Source organism: Equus asinus, chromosome 1 (genome assembly GCF_041296235.1).
Source record: "Equus asinus isolate D_3611 breed Donkey chromosome 1, EquAss-T2T_v2, whole genome shotgun sequence".
NCBI classification, from domain to species: Eukaryota; Metazoa; Chordata; class Mammalia; order Perissodactyla; family Equidae; genus Equus; species Equus asinus.
In genome coordinates this window covers 176957031-176976653 of record NC_091790.1, presented here as the reverse complement: position 1 = coordinate 176976653, position 19623 = coordinate 176957031, and the positions used below count along the sequence as shown (strand labels likewise).

General features: G+C 37.6%; 2 protein-coding genes and 1 long non-coding RNA gene across 8 annotated transcripts in view; 1 reads left to right on the top strand and 2 right to left on the bottom strand.

Moving 5' to 3' along the window:
* The window catches only part of CPED1 (cadherin like and PC-esterase domain containing 1), a 272074-nt gene extending 271031 nt beyond the window's left edge, over positions 1 to 1043 (bottom strand). Inside the window, exon 1 of one of the 4 annotated variants that reach the window (XM_070512455.1) lies at positions 971 to 1043. The gene's annotated coding sequence lies outside the window, so the exon portion shown is untranslated. Of the gene's footprint in view, positions 1 to 63; positions 283 to 970 lie in introns of those variants that run through there. The other 3 variants (XM_070512448.1, XM_070512440.1, XM_070512460.1) reach the window with 3 other exon arrangements.
* LOC139045555 (uncharacterized) lies at positions 288 to 18848 on the top strand. The gene is made up of 3 exons (XR_011504136.1): positions 288 to 533; positions 16524 to 16675; positions 18710 to 18848. It is a non-coding gene; the product is annotated as an uncharacterized lncRNA (long non-coding RNA).
* The window catches only part of ING3 (inhibitor of growth family member 3), a 25454-nt gene continuing 15388 nt past the window's right edge, over positions 9558 to 19623 (bottom strand). For 2 of the 3 annotated variants that reach the window (XM_014839127.3, XM_014839134.3), the window contains 6 exons: positions 19143 to 19262; positions 18705 to 18862; positions 17920 to 18113; positions 16411 to 16603; positions 13576 to 13614; positions 9558 to 12012 (listed from right to left, as the gene is read on the bottom strand). In XM_014839127.3, coding sequence (XP_014694613.1) covers positions 11896 to 12012; positions 13576 to 13614; positions 16411 to 16603; positions 17920 to 18113; positions 18705 to 18862; positions 19143 to 19262 — 821 coding nt within the window. In that variant the 3' untranslated portion in view covers positions 9558 to 11895. Of the gene's footprint in view, positions 12013 to 13575; positions 13615 to 16410; positions 16604 to 17919; positions 18114 to 18704; positions 18863 to 19142; positions 19263 to 19623 lie in introns of those variants that run through there. The other variant, XR_011504134.1, reaches the window with a different exon arrangement.

The window sequence follows — 19623 nt, the reverse complement described above, 5'->3', positions numbered from 1 at the left end:
GATTAACTGTTAGGGTTTTGCTTGTATTTGTTTCATTGCAAGTTCAAAGTTCTATGTACTTACTCAGTTTTCATCCTTTGAGCCAGAAAAAAGTTTCCATGATCCTCTAATGGATTGCTGATCAAAACCACTCGGAAGGAGACACCCAGTCGTAGGGGTCCAATTCATCTCCCACACAGGGACCCACACGCAGCCGCACAGCCCCGCACGCGCGCCGGCCGCGCTCCGGGCCGGGAGGGAGCCGGGCCCGCGGCCCCGCAGGGAGCCACGCGGGCGGCGGGCGGGGCGGGGCCGAGGCCGGGCTCCTCGGGGCCTCGGGGGCAGCTGGAGCGGCGCGGTCAGCCCCGGATCAGGAACGCCGGGCTTCCAGACTGGAAACAGCGTTTCTCACTTCCCCTGAAAGGCGGCAGCCTCCCCAGAGCGGCAGAATTTTAAATACGTGTTTGATGGTTGATCCCTTATGTAATTTCTTTTTCCTAATCCAGCATTGGAAAAACAAATCGCCCTTAATCGATGGATGACAAAGGTCGAAGGTGAGACTAAAGCCGACTCCGTGCGTGACTTGGGAGGTTCTTCACTCGAGGGAATTGTGGTTAGTCTTGGGGGTAAGAGAGTCACGGTACTGTTTGGACCCTAGAACAGGAAAGCCTGTTGTATGCACCAGAATAACTGACAGCGAGCTTTCTGCTCCAGGACCGAACTCCTATCACTGTTGCTATTATTACTCCTTTCCTGAGTCTTTCAAAATTGCCTGACACTTTGCTCCTACAGTAGCAGGTGTAGGGTAAGTTTTGCTCAACAAGAAGGAGTACACAGCAGGCTCTGTCCAGAATTCAGTTCAATCTAATGCTCTACAGCCCGCCACAAGGACACCCTTAGTAGGGCAATACTGCAAACTCCATCTACTTCTGCTGAGTCAGCTGAGGGCACGCCAAGGAGAAAGGCAATCTGGCTAGTGCATGTTGCTCACCTCTCCCAATCCTTGCTTTGCGAACTCTGGATACCCAGGACCGGCTTGGGCTCAGGGCAGACATTCTTCAAAGGCTGTGAACCTACATAGGCTTTGTAACCTGTTTCTAACCCAAACTCGTTCTTGTGGGCTGAGGCTCTCCTATGAGGCCACACCCCTAGAATGATCCTATCCGTTAGGCACGCTCCTGTCAGTCACTTATATTTTGTGAGACGGAGCGCCCCCTGGGGGTGCCCAGCTATTATCGACAGAGACATGGGCATCTATGGGTTCCTTGCTTGTAAGAAACTATTTTTACACCTTACAAACTAGATTAATTAAAACTTTACAGAATAAGTATTCAGACTAAAGCTATATTTATCCTGAATCTGCGTATATCCCCTCCAGTGTGCTTAATATTATTGATTTATAGATTCAGAGTCCTCAATTCCACGACAAATGAAGGAGTAGAGAAAAATGAAGTGGCAGTTGACTTGTAGAAGCCAAGAGAATTTTAAAGAAGAACTGGTTAAATGATAGATACGGTTTTGGTGGGTGCGAGGTGATTTGAGAGAGAATAAGAATTACAAGATCTCTAAATAGGACTTGTTCCTGTGTTAATGAGATCCAGGGTAAGACAAAGTTCTTTACCAGATGGAAAGGAATGGACGTGCATTTCTATTAAGGCAAAAAGTCTGAAAAATTGAGCGTTTGAGGAATCTGAAGGGTCATTTTTGTGCATCCTTAAATTGTTGAGTACAGGGTATGAAAGAAAGCATAAATCAGATGTTAAAATCGTGTTGCGGGGCGGCCCAGTGGCGCAGTGGTTAAGTGCGCACGTTCGGCTTCTCGGTGGCCCCGGGGTTCGCAGGCCGGATCCTGGGTGCGGACACGGCACCAGTTGGCATGCCATGCTGTGGTAGGCGTCCCATGTAGAAAGTAGAGGAAGATGGGTACAGATGTTAGCTCAGGACAAGTCTTCCTCAGCAAAAAGAGGAGGACTGGCAGTAGTTAGCTCAGGGCTAATCTTTCTCAAAAAAAATAAAAGAAAGAAAGAAAGAAAAAAAAAAAATCATATTGCCTTTGGGCTGGGAGAAGTGAGAGACAACAGCATTGATTATTTTATAGCTAGACTTCAAATAACAGGAATCAGACAGAAGGTGGAAAATTAATGTTCTAGAAATGATACTGGCAGAATGAAAAACTCAATTCTCCATTCTAACCCCTAAGTTCAAAGCAGTGGGAGAAGATGGTAAAAAAAAAAAAAAAAAAGGAATATCTGCAGAAGTGAGAAAAGGGATAGTTAGAGTGGGAAAGTGGAAAGAAGAGATGGGGAAAAAGATACAGCAGGAATTATCACCAAAGAGACTAAGGGAGGCCAGAGACAACATCTGATAGTAGAATTACCTCAACAGGGTGGAATCATGGTGCTGCCTCTTATCAAATCTTTTAAACAGTGATTTGTGAAACGAGGATGCCAATGCCTCCTTTGAAGTGTTGTGGCATGACTAGGTGAGATAACGTAGGGAAAGCACCTAAGCATTCTGTGCACGTTTGTTGGAAGAATGCATGCTGAATACATGTCCATTATGATGCTGAGGCTGAGCTCAGTCTGGTGTGGTGTCAGATGTGCAAACAGATAATTATCAAATAATGGGCCTCTTGAAACACAGAAGCCCCGAAAGCAAACAGAAGCACTTAGTATTAGTTGTCTTCTCTTTACTTTGTGAGATGCAGGTGGGTGGCAGACTGGTTTGGGAGAATGAGAGCAAGAGTGGGAGGGGAGTGAGTAGTAGGTGGAGACTCCAAGTGGGAGGTGTTTATGCCCAAGTAGCAAAGGAAGGCTAGTGGGAGCATGTGTTAGATTCTGAAGGCGTCAGAACAGGGAACAATGAAGACAGAGAGTATGTCGGTTCAGTGAGGGGAGTGGGAGGGTAAATATGCAGTAGAACTAGGAACCTGTGGATTCTGGCAGGGTTTCAGACTGAATGTTTTGTGCATAAAATTTTATAAAGCACCCTTTCCACTAAATCATTTCCACATTCAAGGACCTGTGTTTAAGCAGCATCAACCTGGGACAATAGAGTGATAGACCTTTTAAAGGTCTATAATTTCAAGGTTGGACAAACAGAACAATCTTTCTCCTCAAGCCTCTCCAAGACAAAATATACTCTTCCATCACACACGTTTCATTTAGTTTTTTGTATAGAATGAGGTAGAGGATGGATTTAATAATCGTTGTTCGAAGAAGGTATTTTTAAAACTTTATTTTTTTTTAACTAGAGAAATAAAGATGTCTATAACAGAGAAGATTCCAGTGTTAGATCAGGAACTTTGGGAGAGTAATTTATCTCTGTGAGTCTCAGCTTTCTCATAGAGGAGGGGCTTCAGTGACCATGAGATAACCTCAGAGGCCGCGTGAGGCTCCAAAGTTCTGTTTCTAGGGATACTTGTTTTTTGTTTTTTTTTTGTTTTTTGAGGAAGATTAACCCTGAGCTAACTGCTGCCAATCCTCCTCTTTTTTCTGAGGAAGACTGGCCCTGAGCTAACATCCGTACCCATCTTCCTCTACTTTGTGTGTGGGACACCTACCACAGCACGACATGCCATGCGGTGCCGTGGCCGCACCCGGGATCCGAACTGGAGAACCCCGGGCCGCCGAGAAGCGGAACGTGCGCACTTAACCACTGTGCCACCGGGCCGGCCCCCTAGGGATGCATTTTTGACATGCATTTCCTCTCTGTTGTGACCTGGTAAGAAGAGGAAATCTTCAAGTTCTGCACTTGTTGGTTTCCTGCAGAGGAAAGCCTTTCTCTTTCAAGAAGTCTCCTGACCATGATGATGTCAAGTCCAGCTGTAGCTTAGGGGTGATGCAGTAGTGGATTAACTCCTGGGGGTGCTGTCAGCAACACCTGGGCACTCACCTTCCAGTATTTCTGACCTACTGAGTCTGCCCTCTTATCAGCTCCTACCACCTTTCATCTAATACTGACTCTAGAACTTTCCATAGAAGCTTTGAATATAAGATATAAAATGATGTTTTAAAATCATAAATCACATATTGCATCTCTATTACACAAAAACATCATCCTAGGGTCTGAGGAAGACAGAAGACATATGACAAATACTATAAATGACTGAAAATGAGTTGGCCAGGACAGGATAACCACTATAACAAACAACCTCTAAATCTCAGAGGCTTGATAGAATGAAAGCTCACTCATTTGTGCTCATATCGTTTTTGAGTGTTTGTCAGTTTCCATTAAGACATTTGGTACCCAGGGTCCTTCCACCTAGTGACTTTCCGTACTCTAGAATCTTGGATACCCCCTTGGATTCTCTGAATCCCGCTAGCAAATGAGGAATGAGAAAAAGGCATGGAGGATTAGATGGGAGGTCTTTGGGGACCAAGCTTCAAACTAGTATATATCCTTTGATCGACATTCTGTTGGTCAGAGCCCAATCACATGGACTCACCCAACTGAGCTGGGAAATGAGGTTTAGCTACATGCCCAGGAGGAAACAGAAATGAGCCTGATAAACATATAGCAGTCCCAGCCACAGCTAAGATGGAGATGTCGGGTGCCTTAGAGAATCCAAACAGGGAGTTCACATCTTTTGGGAGGTGATCAGGAAAGCTTCAGGAAAGTCGTCTCTTCTCAACTGGGCCTTAAGAGTCATGAAGATTTCAAAGGGAAAATATAAGTTTTATGCCTTAGTGGAAAACCACTAAGGCTAAAAGCTGGAAAGGAAAATAAGTCCAGATTAAGGATGGCTATAATTTCCAAGAAAAAGAGTTTTTCAGCTTTTATCTGCAGACAGTAGGAGTCCGAAAAGTTTCTTCCCCAGATTTATTAATGAAGATATCATGAGAGCTGTCAGGACAGGATGACCATTATCTACAATTAGCTGAGGATGCTCTTATATCACCACTAACTTTAATTGTAAACTCACAAAGCAAAATCTTTTTTGTTTTTTAGATAGAATAAGGACAACATAGGTCAAGTTCATGTGGCTGCTCTCAATGGTGCAAAATATATAAAAGATTTACTGGAAAAGTCTATGTGCAGGGGCTGACTCAGTGGTATAGTGGTTAAGTTTGTGCATTCTGCTTTGGCGGCAGACCCTGGTGTGGACCTACTCACTGCTTATCAAGCCCTGCTATGGCAGGCGTCCCACATATAAAGTGGAGGAAGATGGGCACAAATGTTAGCTCAGGGCCAGTCTTCCTCAGCAAAAAGAGGAGGAACGGTGGTACATGTTAGCTCAGGGCTAATCTTCCTCAAAAAAAAAAAATTCTATGTGCAGTGTTAGATTCCTGCCTTAGAGCCCTCACTGTCCCTCAGGAGGAAAATGCTGTACTCAGTTAAGGTTTATGCAGATACACCTGATTGTATATTGTCCCAAAGTTATTACAAACACAGAGCATTCATTTATATCAGGTTTAGGATTATATATCCTTCACCTGTATTTAGAAGTTTACATCTTCCACTCATTACAAAGACACATCAAAAGTTCGGTCTACAATCAGGCTCCTGTATGTTCTTGATATGTTGGAGGAGCAAGAACAGAAATCCCAAAACAATTCTGCAAATTTTCTGCATTTTCTCATGCAGTCAACATTTAAACTTGCTTAATTTCCTTTTGACTCAATTATGTTGCTTTTCTCCGAATCATCTCACTTAAGTGGAATCACTTTTACAAATCTGTGGATTTCAGTTTAAGATCACTGAACCTTCTATGGAGCTTTCTATGGGTTTTAAAAAAAATTGAAGATTTTCTTCTTCCTTTGCAGTGATTCTATCTAAACCCACTCTAGGCTGGTGAACGGTGAGAGCAGGATTGGCAGAGGTCTGGGAATCGTGTTAAAGGGTACAAAGGGACAGCGGGCAGGACTTCCCTCAGGCACAGCATCTGTTCAATTCACACTTGGAAATACAATGCTCCAGTGAAAAGTCTTCATTTTTCTATTTTTTCCTGTTTGATGTTTAACAGACACCTTCTACCATCTCTGTAAGTTCTAGATGAACAGTCCAGTTAGACTAAATCCTCCAAATTAAATGGTTTTCATTTTAAATTGCCCACTAGACCCATGTTTCTGAGCATATAAATCACCTGGATGGAGATCCCTTATGACAACACTTGGTGCTGCCTTTTAAAAAAGCGACATACGTCACTCTCCAGCTCTCCATGGTTCTCAACTCTCACTTTACTTATTTTTTCACAACTTTCTCTCTTTATAAGCATTTTGAATTTGCTTGCACCTGTATTGAATTACTTTTATATTCTGTAGAGCATTTTAGCTACTAGTGTACTTATATCTCTTTACGTTATAAACTGCTAATGACAGAAACGATTTTACTCATCTCCACACCCTTGCAGCATCTAGCAGCGTCTTCTTGCAAGTGATTGTTTTAAAAATTCTTATTTAAATAGGTCTACACATCACAGGTTGAAATATTTTCCATATTATTTCTATTTTTCCCACAAGAAATATTTTACATCTTGGTAACATTTAACCCAGTGGGAGCAATTTGTCCCTCAGGGGATATTTGGCAATGTCTAGACACTTTTGGTTGTCACAGCTGGGAGTGCAGGGGTGGCGGGGGGGGGGGGGGCAGCTATTGACCCATAGTGTGGAGAGGCCAGAGATGCTGCTAAACATCCTACAAGCACAGGACAGCCCCTGACAGCAAAGAAACATCCGGCACAAAATGTCAGTAGTGCTGAGATTGGGAAGCTGAAATTTAACTGAAGGAATGATTGTTGTACAATTTTTACATGTGGCTGCCTAAGATTGTTAGAATAGTGAGTACCTGAGCAGCTTGTGGCAGTGACATGATAAGTTTCATGGAATTTTAACCACTTCTTGATATGTAATTATACCACTCTCCAAAACAAATGCAACTTTGGCTTATAATTTCCTTTAAGCCTCTCAAATTTGCTTTAAGATTTGCATCCTCTAAGACTATATATACATACACAATCTAGATACATGTGTATATATACACACATAGATATATTTACACACACATTCTGAAAAACATACAGATAGATAGGATCACTTAAATCAGTGACCACACAGGTAGAATGGCAAACATTTAATTCAACGAATTATGCTATTTGTTTTACTTTCTTTAGGACACAAATTTACACTTTGGCATGGAGCCAAATCTCTTAAGTTTTTATCAATCAATAAACATGAACAAATTTAGTTTTCCTTTGTTATATCACAGTATCAAATTACGTTCTTTAACTCAATTAGAAATCTCATTTGTCTTCACTGTAGGTTTGTAATATATTTCTTGGACACCATAATACATTTCAAAAATTGTCTCAAGACAGCCACATAGTTTAGCTTGTTTTCTTTTTTTAATGTAATCACAATCCAATCATCCAATTTTATTTTCAGAAAACAAAAGTTATGTTAAAATTTTCACAGCATCAAATGTGCTACCTAAAAAAGTGATGTGTGTGCTGGGAGATGAGGGCGTGGGTTTTATCTTTTCACTCCAATGGAAGCTGGCATTCATTTAGCTATTCTGGGTGGGTAAGAAGGAAACGGTCTTTGACAGAGTATGATTGGTCACATGTGTACCACATAATGTCAAAAAATTACTTCTATATTGACACCATATGATCTCTAATATATGAACAATTTTTTTTCCTGTCTTCAACAAGATAACTGGACTCTTTTTAAAACATTTATAAGTGCCAATCATTGGTAAAGTGAAACCATCTTTTGGCACACCTTGGAAATCCACTCAAAAAACTAGTCATTTGTCATATTAAAGATAAATACATGCATGCTACAAGGATATGAACATACATTTTGATAAATTCTAATAAGGAATACTGGGAAGGTCATACTTTCTAATAACTAGTTATAATATTAGTAAAATTCTAGCCAACTGACTCATATTTATGTTCAGGGCTATTTAGAAATATTTCTGGCTGGCCCCTTGAATTACATTTGACCTAGACAGCTTTTTAAAGTAACTTGGTACCTATTACAATTGTTCTTATTTTAACATATCAGCATGGAGGGTCCCTCTACTGGAATAGATTTAACAATGCAAAAAAAATTAAGCTATGACCACTATTTTTCCCTACAACTGATGTTAAATTTCTGAATGTTTTAAATTAGTTCATCATTAAAGACTAGCAATTAAACCCCTCGCTAAGAAAAACTATTCATTAACATAGGCAAGTAGAAGTGGGGACTGAAAACAAGCAACATGCACATAAGCATACACACTCCCCATGTGCACTTCCCACACTGGCTTCTGAATTTTTGATAAGGAGCAGAAAAATGAATGATGATAATGTCTCCTTTGCCAGCAGTAAAAAAAGTAAAAGGCAGCTCTGGAGTAACTGAAAACTGAGCCTTATGGCTCTGAAGAATATATTGAGAAATTATTCAATTTCTTTCAAACAAACATTTTAATATGCATGTCTTTAATAATTTATTAGTTAAAATATTGACTTATAAATTATCCATGACTTACTACTTTAAAATAGAAATGACCAGACGGGGTATCCCCCTACCTTCTGCCAAACTTCAATTAAAAAACAAAACAAGGAAATTCTGAAGTCAGTTCATCTTTAAATCACGTTAAACTTTTTCTCTGCAGCAAAATCAATTCATGAATATTAAGATCCTGAGTCAAAAATTACGTTTCGTAATTTAGATTTTATCATCTAAATATGGAAATCTAAAAATCTTGACTAGCAATTCTAATTTGTAGTTTCAAAAACTGGGAGGAAAGATTCACCTTAAATTTAAAATTTTTAAGCCATTTCCTAGTTATAGACTAATTTTATCATCCCTAGTTTATAATCTTACTAAGAAAGTACTATGATTTCATTAAACTTAATCATAACGCATTTAACCAACAGTATGTAAATGTCACCATGCCTATTAACAAACAATTCCATGGCCCAGTGTAAAATGCTCACAAACAGACTCTTGCTCAGCTTTCCCACTTCGTTTTCCTGCCACATCTACCCCATGTCCATTCGTTCTAGACTACTTTTAAGTGCTGCGAATGTACGTGGCTCTTGAACAGTCTGTTCTGCCTTGAAAGCCTTCCCTCGCTCATCTGTCTTTAGCAATCAGCTCACCTGACACCTCCCACGTTACGTCTCCCAGTGTTCCCAGAGTGTCGTGCATCCACCTATTATACCATTTATTAAAACATGGCAACTATTTGTTAACATGTTTGTCCTTTCCACTTCCCCCACCAAGACAAACACACATACAAGTGCTAAAAATAAATGTTTTTTAGGGTATTCTTTTTCTCTTAAAATCCATCTGTTGAAAGATTTCTTTTTAAACATGTGAGAGTTGAGGGAAACCATTGCAATGTTTACACATTCAAAACGTATCTTATCCCTTCCAATCCAAGTATATAAGACATTTATTTTTCTAAGATTAAAATAATTAATTAGATCAAGAAGACCATTTCTGAGGTCTAAGGACAAAGGTCACTATCAGTGCATGGTTAAAAATCTAAAATGCATGGAATTTGCTTTAAAGGAGAAAAGAGCAAAAAAATGAAGTGGCCTTAAAAAGAATGATCGTATGTTTATCAAACACTCAGCTTCCTTTAGGCATTTAATTAAGCCATTTATTGCTTCAAATGTGTCACCATGAACATTTTAATATACACTCCACAGCATAAGGCCTCAGTTTTCACCACCTATAAATTGTGAACCCACATTTGGATCTTTTGTGCCCACAACTGTTACACGAGTTTTGTACAACAGATTTTGAATGTGTATTTTATAATACCAAAAATGCTCATTATACCCCTTGGTGTAAGTGTCACAAAGAATATTAATAGTTGGCCACATTTTTTTTTTCTGATGAGGTAGTTCCATGTTTGACCCATTATATATCTCTCTCTTTTTCAGATATTAACAAATTTCACCTATTACTAAATAATTGCACAAAATTTTGATTTACTTCTTTATACATGCTTCATAAAATATTCAATGTCTGAGTTTAAAATTTGTCAAAATGTCTTCTAAGTGATTTGGTAAGCAGTGGAATTTCACACACTGAAAGGGGCTGTAGCAGCTGGAAATAAGGATGTTCCTGACTCTAATAAGGGAATTTCTCTTAAAATAAGGCTGTACATAAGGCTTTTTCCTTTGACCAATTCCTATAAAATGAATGAGTTTGGAAAAGTCATAGTATATAATTAGAAGATTAAACAGTACCACCACTGAGCATCTCCAGGCAACATGCTAATAAGCTAACTGAATACTACGTTATATACTATTTCTTTAAGGTTTATAAAATCTCCATGAAAATACCGAGTATCATGAAATCATGGGCTGTCTAGTTATAAAATCAGACGGTAGCAGCTCAGAATTCTGGAATTGCGAAGCTGGAAGAGACCTTTGAAATCCCCTATCTAATCCATACTCTTCGGGGAGCATTGCATAGATTTTACAGTCTTCTGAATAAGTTCTAAGAGGCTCATAGTGGTTTTGATTAAAGCAGAAATCTGATGGACCCAGTAAGTTTCAATACAAAAGAAATATGACATAGTAAGTATTTTAAGGATTTTTATACTGACCAGACTCGATATTATACCTTAAATAAAACCTCTACTACACAAAATTTATAATTTAAATAGCACCTATAGAATAAAACCTTAGGAGTGCTTCACAGACACCCTGCAGCCAGCATCACCCTGGTTTAATAAAGCCCAGAGTAACTCAAAATTTGAATTACCTGTCATACCAGCATGTGGTAGAATCAAAACTAGAACTGAATTTTAAGCTCCAGTCCAGGGGATCTCTTTACTTAAGTCGGCATCACTGCCTCAAGTCAAAACATCTTTAACCAGTATTTTCGTTCTATCTGCTGTAATTAGACTTTCTTCATGTCCCTTAGACTGAAAGAAAAGCCAGAGAGATGTTCTAGAAAAATAAATTTGCATTTCAAATTTACATTAAAAATGTCTTTCCCTTATTTTCACATCACAAATTTCAAGCATTCGTAAAGAAATCACAGATGACACAGCATTCCGTGTCTTGGGCCTCTGTCCTTTTCAGATTATGAAAATTGGCAGTTAATTGGAATTTAGAAATTTTCATTATTAAGTGGGTAAAGTATAAATACAAGTAATTTTTTAAAAACTTTATTTTAACACCTAATACAATTCCAATTTTAAGGATTACTCGCACAAAAAAATAAACACATTTGGTATAAAAATGTATCACTTTAACATCCTTTCCCCTTCGGCCCCTCCCCCTCCCACCCTCGTGAGCTGCACTATCTGGATGCAGAAACATATAAAGACTAATGGCACAGATTCGTTTTCACCTACAGGAGTTTCTGTTTATGTACCCAGGTACTCTAGAGGACACCAGCCCACTCTATCACATGAACCATTTCTTTCAGCCTGCTGAATTTAGTTTCACAAAGAAACAAAGCTTATTATAAAGGCATTTAAAAAACCATTATCTTCGATTCTTTTTAGAAGCACTGACTTTTTTTTTCAACCATTTATATACAGTGTTACGTAACAGCTCTGGAGTACAGTACATGCAGCAGAACATACCTGTCGAATATAAAATACTTTGCTTAAAATCTTCATCGTTGGAATTCTTTGAGGTCTAAATTATAGAATGCCCATTACTTTGAGAAAATGGTTGAGGAGTACAAATGTCTGCATATGTTGGCCACTGAAAGAATCCAAGGCTAACTGGAATAATATTCATAGCACACCAGGGGTGCATAAATAATTTACTTACATTATTAAAATACAACCCTAAAATTCAAGTTCAAGATCTTATAGGATTGTCTATGTAAATCCTTTAAGTGGTTGCCTGGAAATGCATTGTTTCTTCTTTCTCTTTTCTTCTTTTTTAAAGTCCTATATAAAATGTTTAGTTGAAGTTTTTTTCTTCCTCAAATGAAATGACCACCTTTATTTGTGCCGACTGCCTCTTCTCTTCATCGCGGCAGTGCACTGTGGACAGTACCACTTTCCTTTCGGTGCTTCCGTCAATCCAACACATCCATAATGGAACCATTCTATAGGGCACTAGAAAGCAAAATGGAAGAAACAGCTTTTAGTATCTCCAAAGATTAGGAAGTATATTAAAATATACCCAGTAGACTGAATATTAATAATTAGATTCATGGAAATAGAATTTTTAGATCTAAGAGTTGATTTACAGGTCATTTAGTCCAACCGATGAGTTTCAGAGATGAGGCAATTGGAGGCACACAGACACTATGCATCTTTTTTAACTCTGAGGTTCATGTAATCTGCTCTCACAATCCAAAATAATGAAGTAAAATTCAGTAACTTTCATTAAGCTGGAGAGTAAGTTGACACCAGCTTTCAAGGATAAGAAGTGAGATGGCTCTCTCACATAGAAGGGAAGTGTATTTTAAAGATTTTATGTAATATTCAGCCTTATTCATTCCCTCATAAAGTGGAATACGTTGGCTGTAATTAAAGATATAAAGGGACACCCTGGGTTTCCTTTCTGGGTGTCTCTCTTCCTAGATATGTAGAGAAAAGTATTCCACTCTGCAACAAATTAAGCAGTTCTACACCTCTACAGAAAATCTTAGCACTCAGAGGAGCACAACTGGGAATGAGAGGGATTAGAGAGCATGACAGGGTATTCACAGAAGTCTCAAGCATCATTTTCACTAACTGCCCCAGAAGACAGTTTCCAGTGGTGTTCTTGAAATGGCTGGGCACTACTGTTTTGCAATAACCACAAACAGCCCACAAGCGATTCTGGAGAGGGAAGCGGAAGAGACGTCTTTCTCCATCTATGGGAACATGTTGGGACTCTGTCAGCTCAGGGAAAGTACAAATTGTAATGCACCAAGCCAACTCTTCTCAATCTTCAGATTGTTTCAAAAATTTAAAACTCTCAGTATTAACCTTAGGATTCTGAGTACTTCTAAAGAACTCAGGGCTCTATTACTGCTCTGGAGTAAAAGACAGACAACAGGGGGTGGAGCTATATGAAAGCAAGGAGGGAGTGAAAACGACTGGACAAAAATATTCTCAACATTCACTAAAAACAGATCTCCAGCCAAAATTAAGCTTCATAAAACAGAAACAGGAATTAATTTCTTTCAAATCTCCTTTATTTTTTCTATCAGAAGTGGCTCTTATCAGCAGACCGCTGCAGAGTACAGCAGGAAATACTACACTGACGGGAGGGAAAGAATCTCACAGTAGATCCTCAACATTCCCACCCTTCACCTGAGCATCATTATTCCGGAAAGAATGTATTGTTTTAAAGTTCCAATTCTTCATTGTGATAAGTGAACTGGACTCTAGTAAACACAAGACTCTTTAGCAAAGCAGGAAGAGGGTATTTTTAATTTTCATACAACATAACACCTTTTGAGAAATATAATCTGCACTCAAAACCATAAAATTAGCTTTAAAAGTTAAAATAGGGAACACAAAGAACACTACCCTATTTTGGAGAGGAATATTCTAGCATTAATATAACATAATCAACATAACTGTATACATATTTTCTTAGACTGAGAGACAGTGAATAAGAAAAATATTCAAGTAATAATAATGTCTGATTTTTTTCATTCCTAAATAGAAAAACTTAATACTCACATCTTGGTTATCACAGCCCACCATCTCACCATAGGATACCTAGTTAAAAGAAAATTAAATATTTTTATTACGACATATAACAAGCATCTAAATCCAAATTAATTGTTTATGATACTGTTAGAAAATAAAGGAAAATACATTGAATATACAATTGCATTAAGAAACAGGGTATATAGTTTTATAAACTTTATAGTTTTCTTCTAAAAGACTTTTTTGGGCAGGGGCGCAGCAAGAGACACACAGAAACTGTGTGCTCTTTGAAAGTCTGAAAGAACTGGCCCTGTAAACCCCCTCACAGAGGCACCTTTGTGGGTGGTTCCTTTTGCAAAAATTTTAAGTTTCTTTCTTGGTTATTTTCCTACTTAAAGTTTTTACTTTTTCTTGGGTCCTGTTAGGTCATTTATATTTTTGCAGTCAATAGTCCATTTCGTTGAAACTTCTAAGTTTATTACCTATTTATTATATGTCCTTTCTCATTTTTCTTTTTGCTGTTTACCACCAGCAATTTGTACCACAACTTGCAATTTTTTAATTCATTTAAGTTCTCAAGGGACTGAATAATTTTTCAGACAGGTTAACCAGATGGCATATTTTCTGATTCTCTGCATGAGTAAAAACATCTGTATATAGTTCTATGCATTTGAAACTTTTGGGGGAAACTCAGATTTCTTCCTCAAAGCTCTACAGACACATTCCATCAACTTCTAGTTTTTAGTGTTATAGTGGGGAAATTTTGGGTGAATCTGATTTTGCTCTTTTGTGGGTAATCTACTTTTATTGTCAGGATATTCTCTTCTTAATCATTGATATTGAAAAAGGTTTATCAGGTGACAGTAGAACAACTAGTAGACTCTTAAATGGCAAATTCAGTTTTTCTTTTTAAAGATTTTATTTTTCCTTTTTCTCCCCAAAGCCCCCTGGTACACAGTTGGGTATTTTCAGTTGTGGGTCCTTCCAGTTTCAGCATGTGGGACACCACCTCAGCATGGCCTGATGAGCGGTGCCATGTCTGCGCCCAGGATTCGAACCGGCGAAACCCCAGGCCGCTGAAGCAGAGAACACAAACTTAACCACTCGGCCACGGGGCCAGCCCCATTAAATGGCAAATTCTTAAAAATTAGATTGGCAATTCACACCACTAAGCACAATAAATGACAGACAGATTAGAGATTTAAATGTGAAGAAACTGAAGCATATCAAGAGCTAGACAAAATCATGTAAAAATTAGAAGAAACAATACACGCTTATGAGAGGAAAAGGGGAAGAGGCCTTCCTAAGCATTCAATCCATGGCCGACTTCACAAAGAAAAACACTGACAGTCACTACTACATAAAATTGGAATTTTAGCATTAAAAAAAACTAAACCAAGCAAAATATTTATAATGTACACGACATAAATGATAGGAAAATCAGCCAACATCATTAACAGTCAATTCATAAAAGATACCAAAATGGCCAAACAGGTCCAGTATCAGTACTAGCGCAAATGGTCCAGTATCAGTACTAGTTTTGATACAAAACTATCAAACTGGTACATAGTTTTTGTTTGTTTGTTTTTTCTTTCTGCTGAGGAAGATTCGCCCTGAGCTAACATCTGTTGCCAATCTTCCTCTATTTTCTATGTGGGTTGCAGCCACAGCATAGCCACTGATGAGTGGTATAGGTCCACGCCCAGGAACTGAACCCAGGCCACCAGAGCGGAGGCCATTGAACTTAACCACTAGGCCATGGGGCTAGCCCCATGGTACATGGCTTTGAAGAGAGAATAATATCCAGCGTTGGACAGGGTTTAGAAAACAGGTACGCTCATCAATTTTTGGTAATAAATTTTAGAAGATAGTTTAGTAGCCTTTACCAGTATTTACAACCTAATTTTATTTCTAAAGGAATATCCTAAAAATTAGATGTATGAAATAGATTACATAAAAAAAATGCTTATCATAATGTTATCTGTAATTTCAAAACATGAAAACCACTAAAATAATCTATAGCTAAATATTGGTGAAATAAATTACAGTACACAGTATAATAGATTAACTGTGGGAGGCAAAAAATGACCTTAAAGAAAAATCATGTTCGGTATACATGATTTAGTGAAAAAAGCCAGTTATATAAAAGAATACACCATGACTCCAACTGTCAAATTCATATACACACACATGCACACGGTGTACATATGTGTGTGCATATGTGCTTTGGACTGAATATTAGTGTCCCTCTCCCAAATTCATTTGTTAAAGTCCTAACCCCCAATGTGACTGCATTTGGAGCCAGCACCTGTGAGGGGGTGACAGAGGTTAATGAGCCCATAAAGATGGAGTCCTAATCCTGCAGGGCCGGTGCCCTTAAAAGAGGAAGAGATCGCAGAGCTCTCTCTCCACCATGTGAGGACACAGCAAAAAGGCAGCTAACTGCAAGCCAGGAAGAGAGCCCTCACCAGGAACAGAATCAGTCAGCACATTCATCCTGGACTACCCAACCTCCAGAACTGTGAGAAAATAAATTTCTGTTGTTTAAACCACCCAGTCTGTGATATTTTGTTACGGCAGCCTGAGCTGACTAAGACAATATGAATGTGGGGTGCGCAGTAGTGGCACACCAAAATGTTTAACTGCAGGTTATACCTGAGGGCTGATAGTATGGGTGACCTCATGTTTCTTTATACTCTTTATATTTATAGCAAACGTGTCATTTTTATAAGAATCAGGAGAAGATATACCAAAAAGCAAGGGTATTTTTAAGTGGAGCAAAAAGAGCACTTAAAAAAATGAAATAGTTCTCTTTTTCCCAGTTTATTCAGATTATGCTTTTATAGACATATCCCAGACTCTTACCTGATTACAAATGCAATACCGTGGTTCATTTGGGTCATAGGTCCAATCAACTTGACTGTTTGAATCAGATTCTGGTACTACTGTTGTTTGTTGAGAAATTTCTTGTACAACAGTTGATGATGAAGAACACGACGATAAGGAGGAGGAGGAGGAGGAAGACGATGATTGCTGGCTTGAAGACTTGTTGTTGTTTCTGAAATGACAGTACCAGTTTTATTGCTTAGGATCCAGAAGAAGCTACCTGAGAACACCTCCTGAATAAGTGGTAAGAAATGAAATGACATCAAATGTATAAAGTAATGTTTAACACTAAGTTGAAGAAATCAGATAAACAGATTTGAAAACACAATTGTTTAGAGCAACAAAGAGTAACATTTTTCATAATGGTTTTTGTTTGAGATTTTTTGTTTTCTGCAGAATAAAGGTGTTTAAAGAAAATTCTTTCAAAATATTTCAAGGTTTTTAAAATAATTTTCTAATCAGTCACTACTTACCCTGACATAAATTACAGGTAGTACTTTTAAGAATTAATATTAGTCATGGCTACCTTACAGACATTCTGTATATTTTCAAGCAAAGTGAATACCCTTCATCAAAATCTAAAACACAAATACACACAAGCATTTGGTGAAAATTATCATGACCATCAAGCGACATGTGAACACTTACCAATGTAGGACAGGAAACAGAGTGTTAAAATTCACAATTTTAAAATACACTAATGAATTTTTAAAATACAGAAATTTATCATCAGCAGTTACAATAAATTTGAGTCATTAAGATGAATTAAGTTTTAAGATATTTAGCACTTTTGTGATAACTTTACACTGATCATTCTTTGAGGGATTTACTTAGAGAAAATACAATACATTAAAAAATAAATTATAATACAATTACTAGGTAATTAATTCTTTTGGCCTAGCATTTGAGCTTTCATTATGTATAAACACCTAGCAGATGCAGATATCTGGGAGACATGGTGCCAAATGCTGTTAAGTTTCCATTTTTAAAGTTCATAAAATCATCCTAAAAGTGTCATATTCAAAATTTCCATAATTTCAATTTTTGGGACATGAGACCATTAAGACAACTTGCTCTTAATCAAAATGAAGAATCTTATTTTAAAAAAATTCCCAGGATGTAATTTGTATTTTATGCATTAATTTACCTTGAAATACATGACTTATAAATACATGGGTTATAAGTGAAAAAAGTTCCATAAAATGGCTTATTGCAATGAACAAAAGAAAGTAAACAGAAGCAATTTATTAACAAATCTAATTTAATCTAAGTTAAAGAGTCTTTAAAAGTGTAAAGACTCTTAACACTTTTTAAAGACTTTACCCCTTCAAAGAATGGCAGTGTGAATGAAAATGTCACGTCTTTGCACCTGCCCAAAGTTCACCCTGATCCATTATAAGCTGCTTTTGTTTAATATATGGAAGCCCAGCTGGATGCCAGGTAGACCATACTCAGTAAGGTGCAGGCTACTGTAACAATGAGACTCACTTGCTCTTTCTCCCACTCCGTGAGTCGGCTGCTGACGAACTGGCATTCTGTGTTAACGTAGTCATGAGTGCTGAAGATGATGAATAGCCAGCTGTTTCCCTGGGCATTGAAAATTCTTTTCCCAGCTGAAAGTCATTATTCTTAAATGCTTCATAACTGGCTTTTAAACTTGATGTTCTTCGTCCCTCTTTCATCTTAAACAGACATTCATTGATACTATTAATATACATCAATATATAGAGATTTTCAAGTCTTACTAGTTACAGCGTTATTTTGATTTATCCAATATTATTTTGTTTAAACTATTATTTTCATCATTGTAATTGAAGCTATAAAGATTTAAAATCAGGTTTTACACAGTTATGAACTAACTATAGGATGGGCAACTTAATTTGGAATATAGATAAATTGTACAGAAGTGAACAAACTCAAGGCAACCTGAGTTCTGAGGTTACAGAGACTGCTCTGGAACAGGTGGAGAGGATGAAGTATTGTCCCAGCAGGTACTAGGGCTTTTAGTCAAGTACAGGGGCATCATAAGCAATTATCACAAGAAGGGATTCGCAGGCCACTTATGAATTTATTTTTTACGTTTCATTGTCAATCAGGTAATTTCTGCATATTCATTTCATTAAATAAAATGTTGGGTATCATAAAACTGTGATTTAAAAATGAAACTTTGTATGTAAGAAAATTCTTTTGTTCAAATCTAGTTGTTTCTATTAGAGTTGGCCAATGATTTAGACAAAATGTAACATTCTATTTCCAAAACTTTTCCTTTTTACCTGAGCTGTCGCTTGAACTGCTTGAGCTGCTGCCATGGTAATTGCCCCTGCACCAGTTCCTGAAGATAATGAGCCAATATTATAGGATGCCAGAGGTTGGGACGAATTCACATTGTAAGCATTGTTGGAAGAGGCCGTGGAATTATTATTTCGACAACCTGTGTAGAATTAAAGAAGAAATAAAAATGGTTGGAAAGAACATAATGTCAGTGAGTTTAAAATACCTTATTTCCCAACAGAGGTATAATCATGAAATTTAAATTTTCATTATCACTATAAAATTTTCATGTCACGTTTTTCATTTTTCTTCTTCCTCCATACATAGACTTTAACCAGAAAAAGAATTTGTGTGATTCATTAATCCTGAATGCTTTCATTTCCCCTCATTTTAACACAAACAGAAGAAGCAAGCAGTCATATTTAAGATACTAAACTTACCTAGTGTATTCTCCTTTGAGGCGTCTGACGTAAGGGTAGACAGAAGAGCTTCAGATTTAAACTTCTTTTCAGGGATATGATCTGTTGTCGTATGGTGAGATGTTGGATTATATTTCCTTTCTGAATATAAATAAAGAATTCACGTATTTTTAAACTTCAGAGACCTACAGACAAGGCATAATACTTCCATCCAGTTATAAACCAGTATAGTTATGATCTGAGTTCCTCATGGAATACAGAACATTATGTTTTCTTAGAAGACAGGACAAAAAGAACTCTGTGTCACATGTTTTTTAGGAGCAGACTGCTTAAATATTTAAAAAAAACTTCAGGAGCAAGTACTGAAAATAACCCATGATGCACTATGGTTTCAAATATAATACAAGGGGAATTCTGTTTTCAAAACATAATCTACAATCGAGAATAGTTTTCAATCAAAAATTCTTTCATATCCAATTGATTTGTCAAAATATGCACCAAT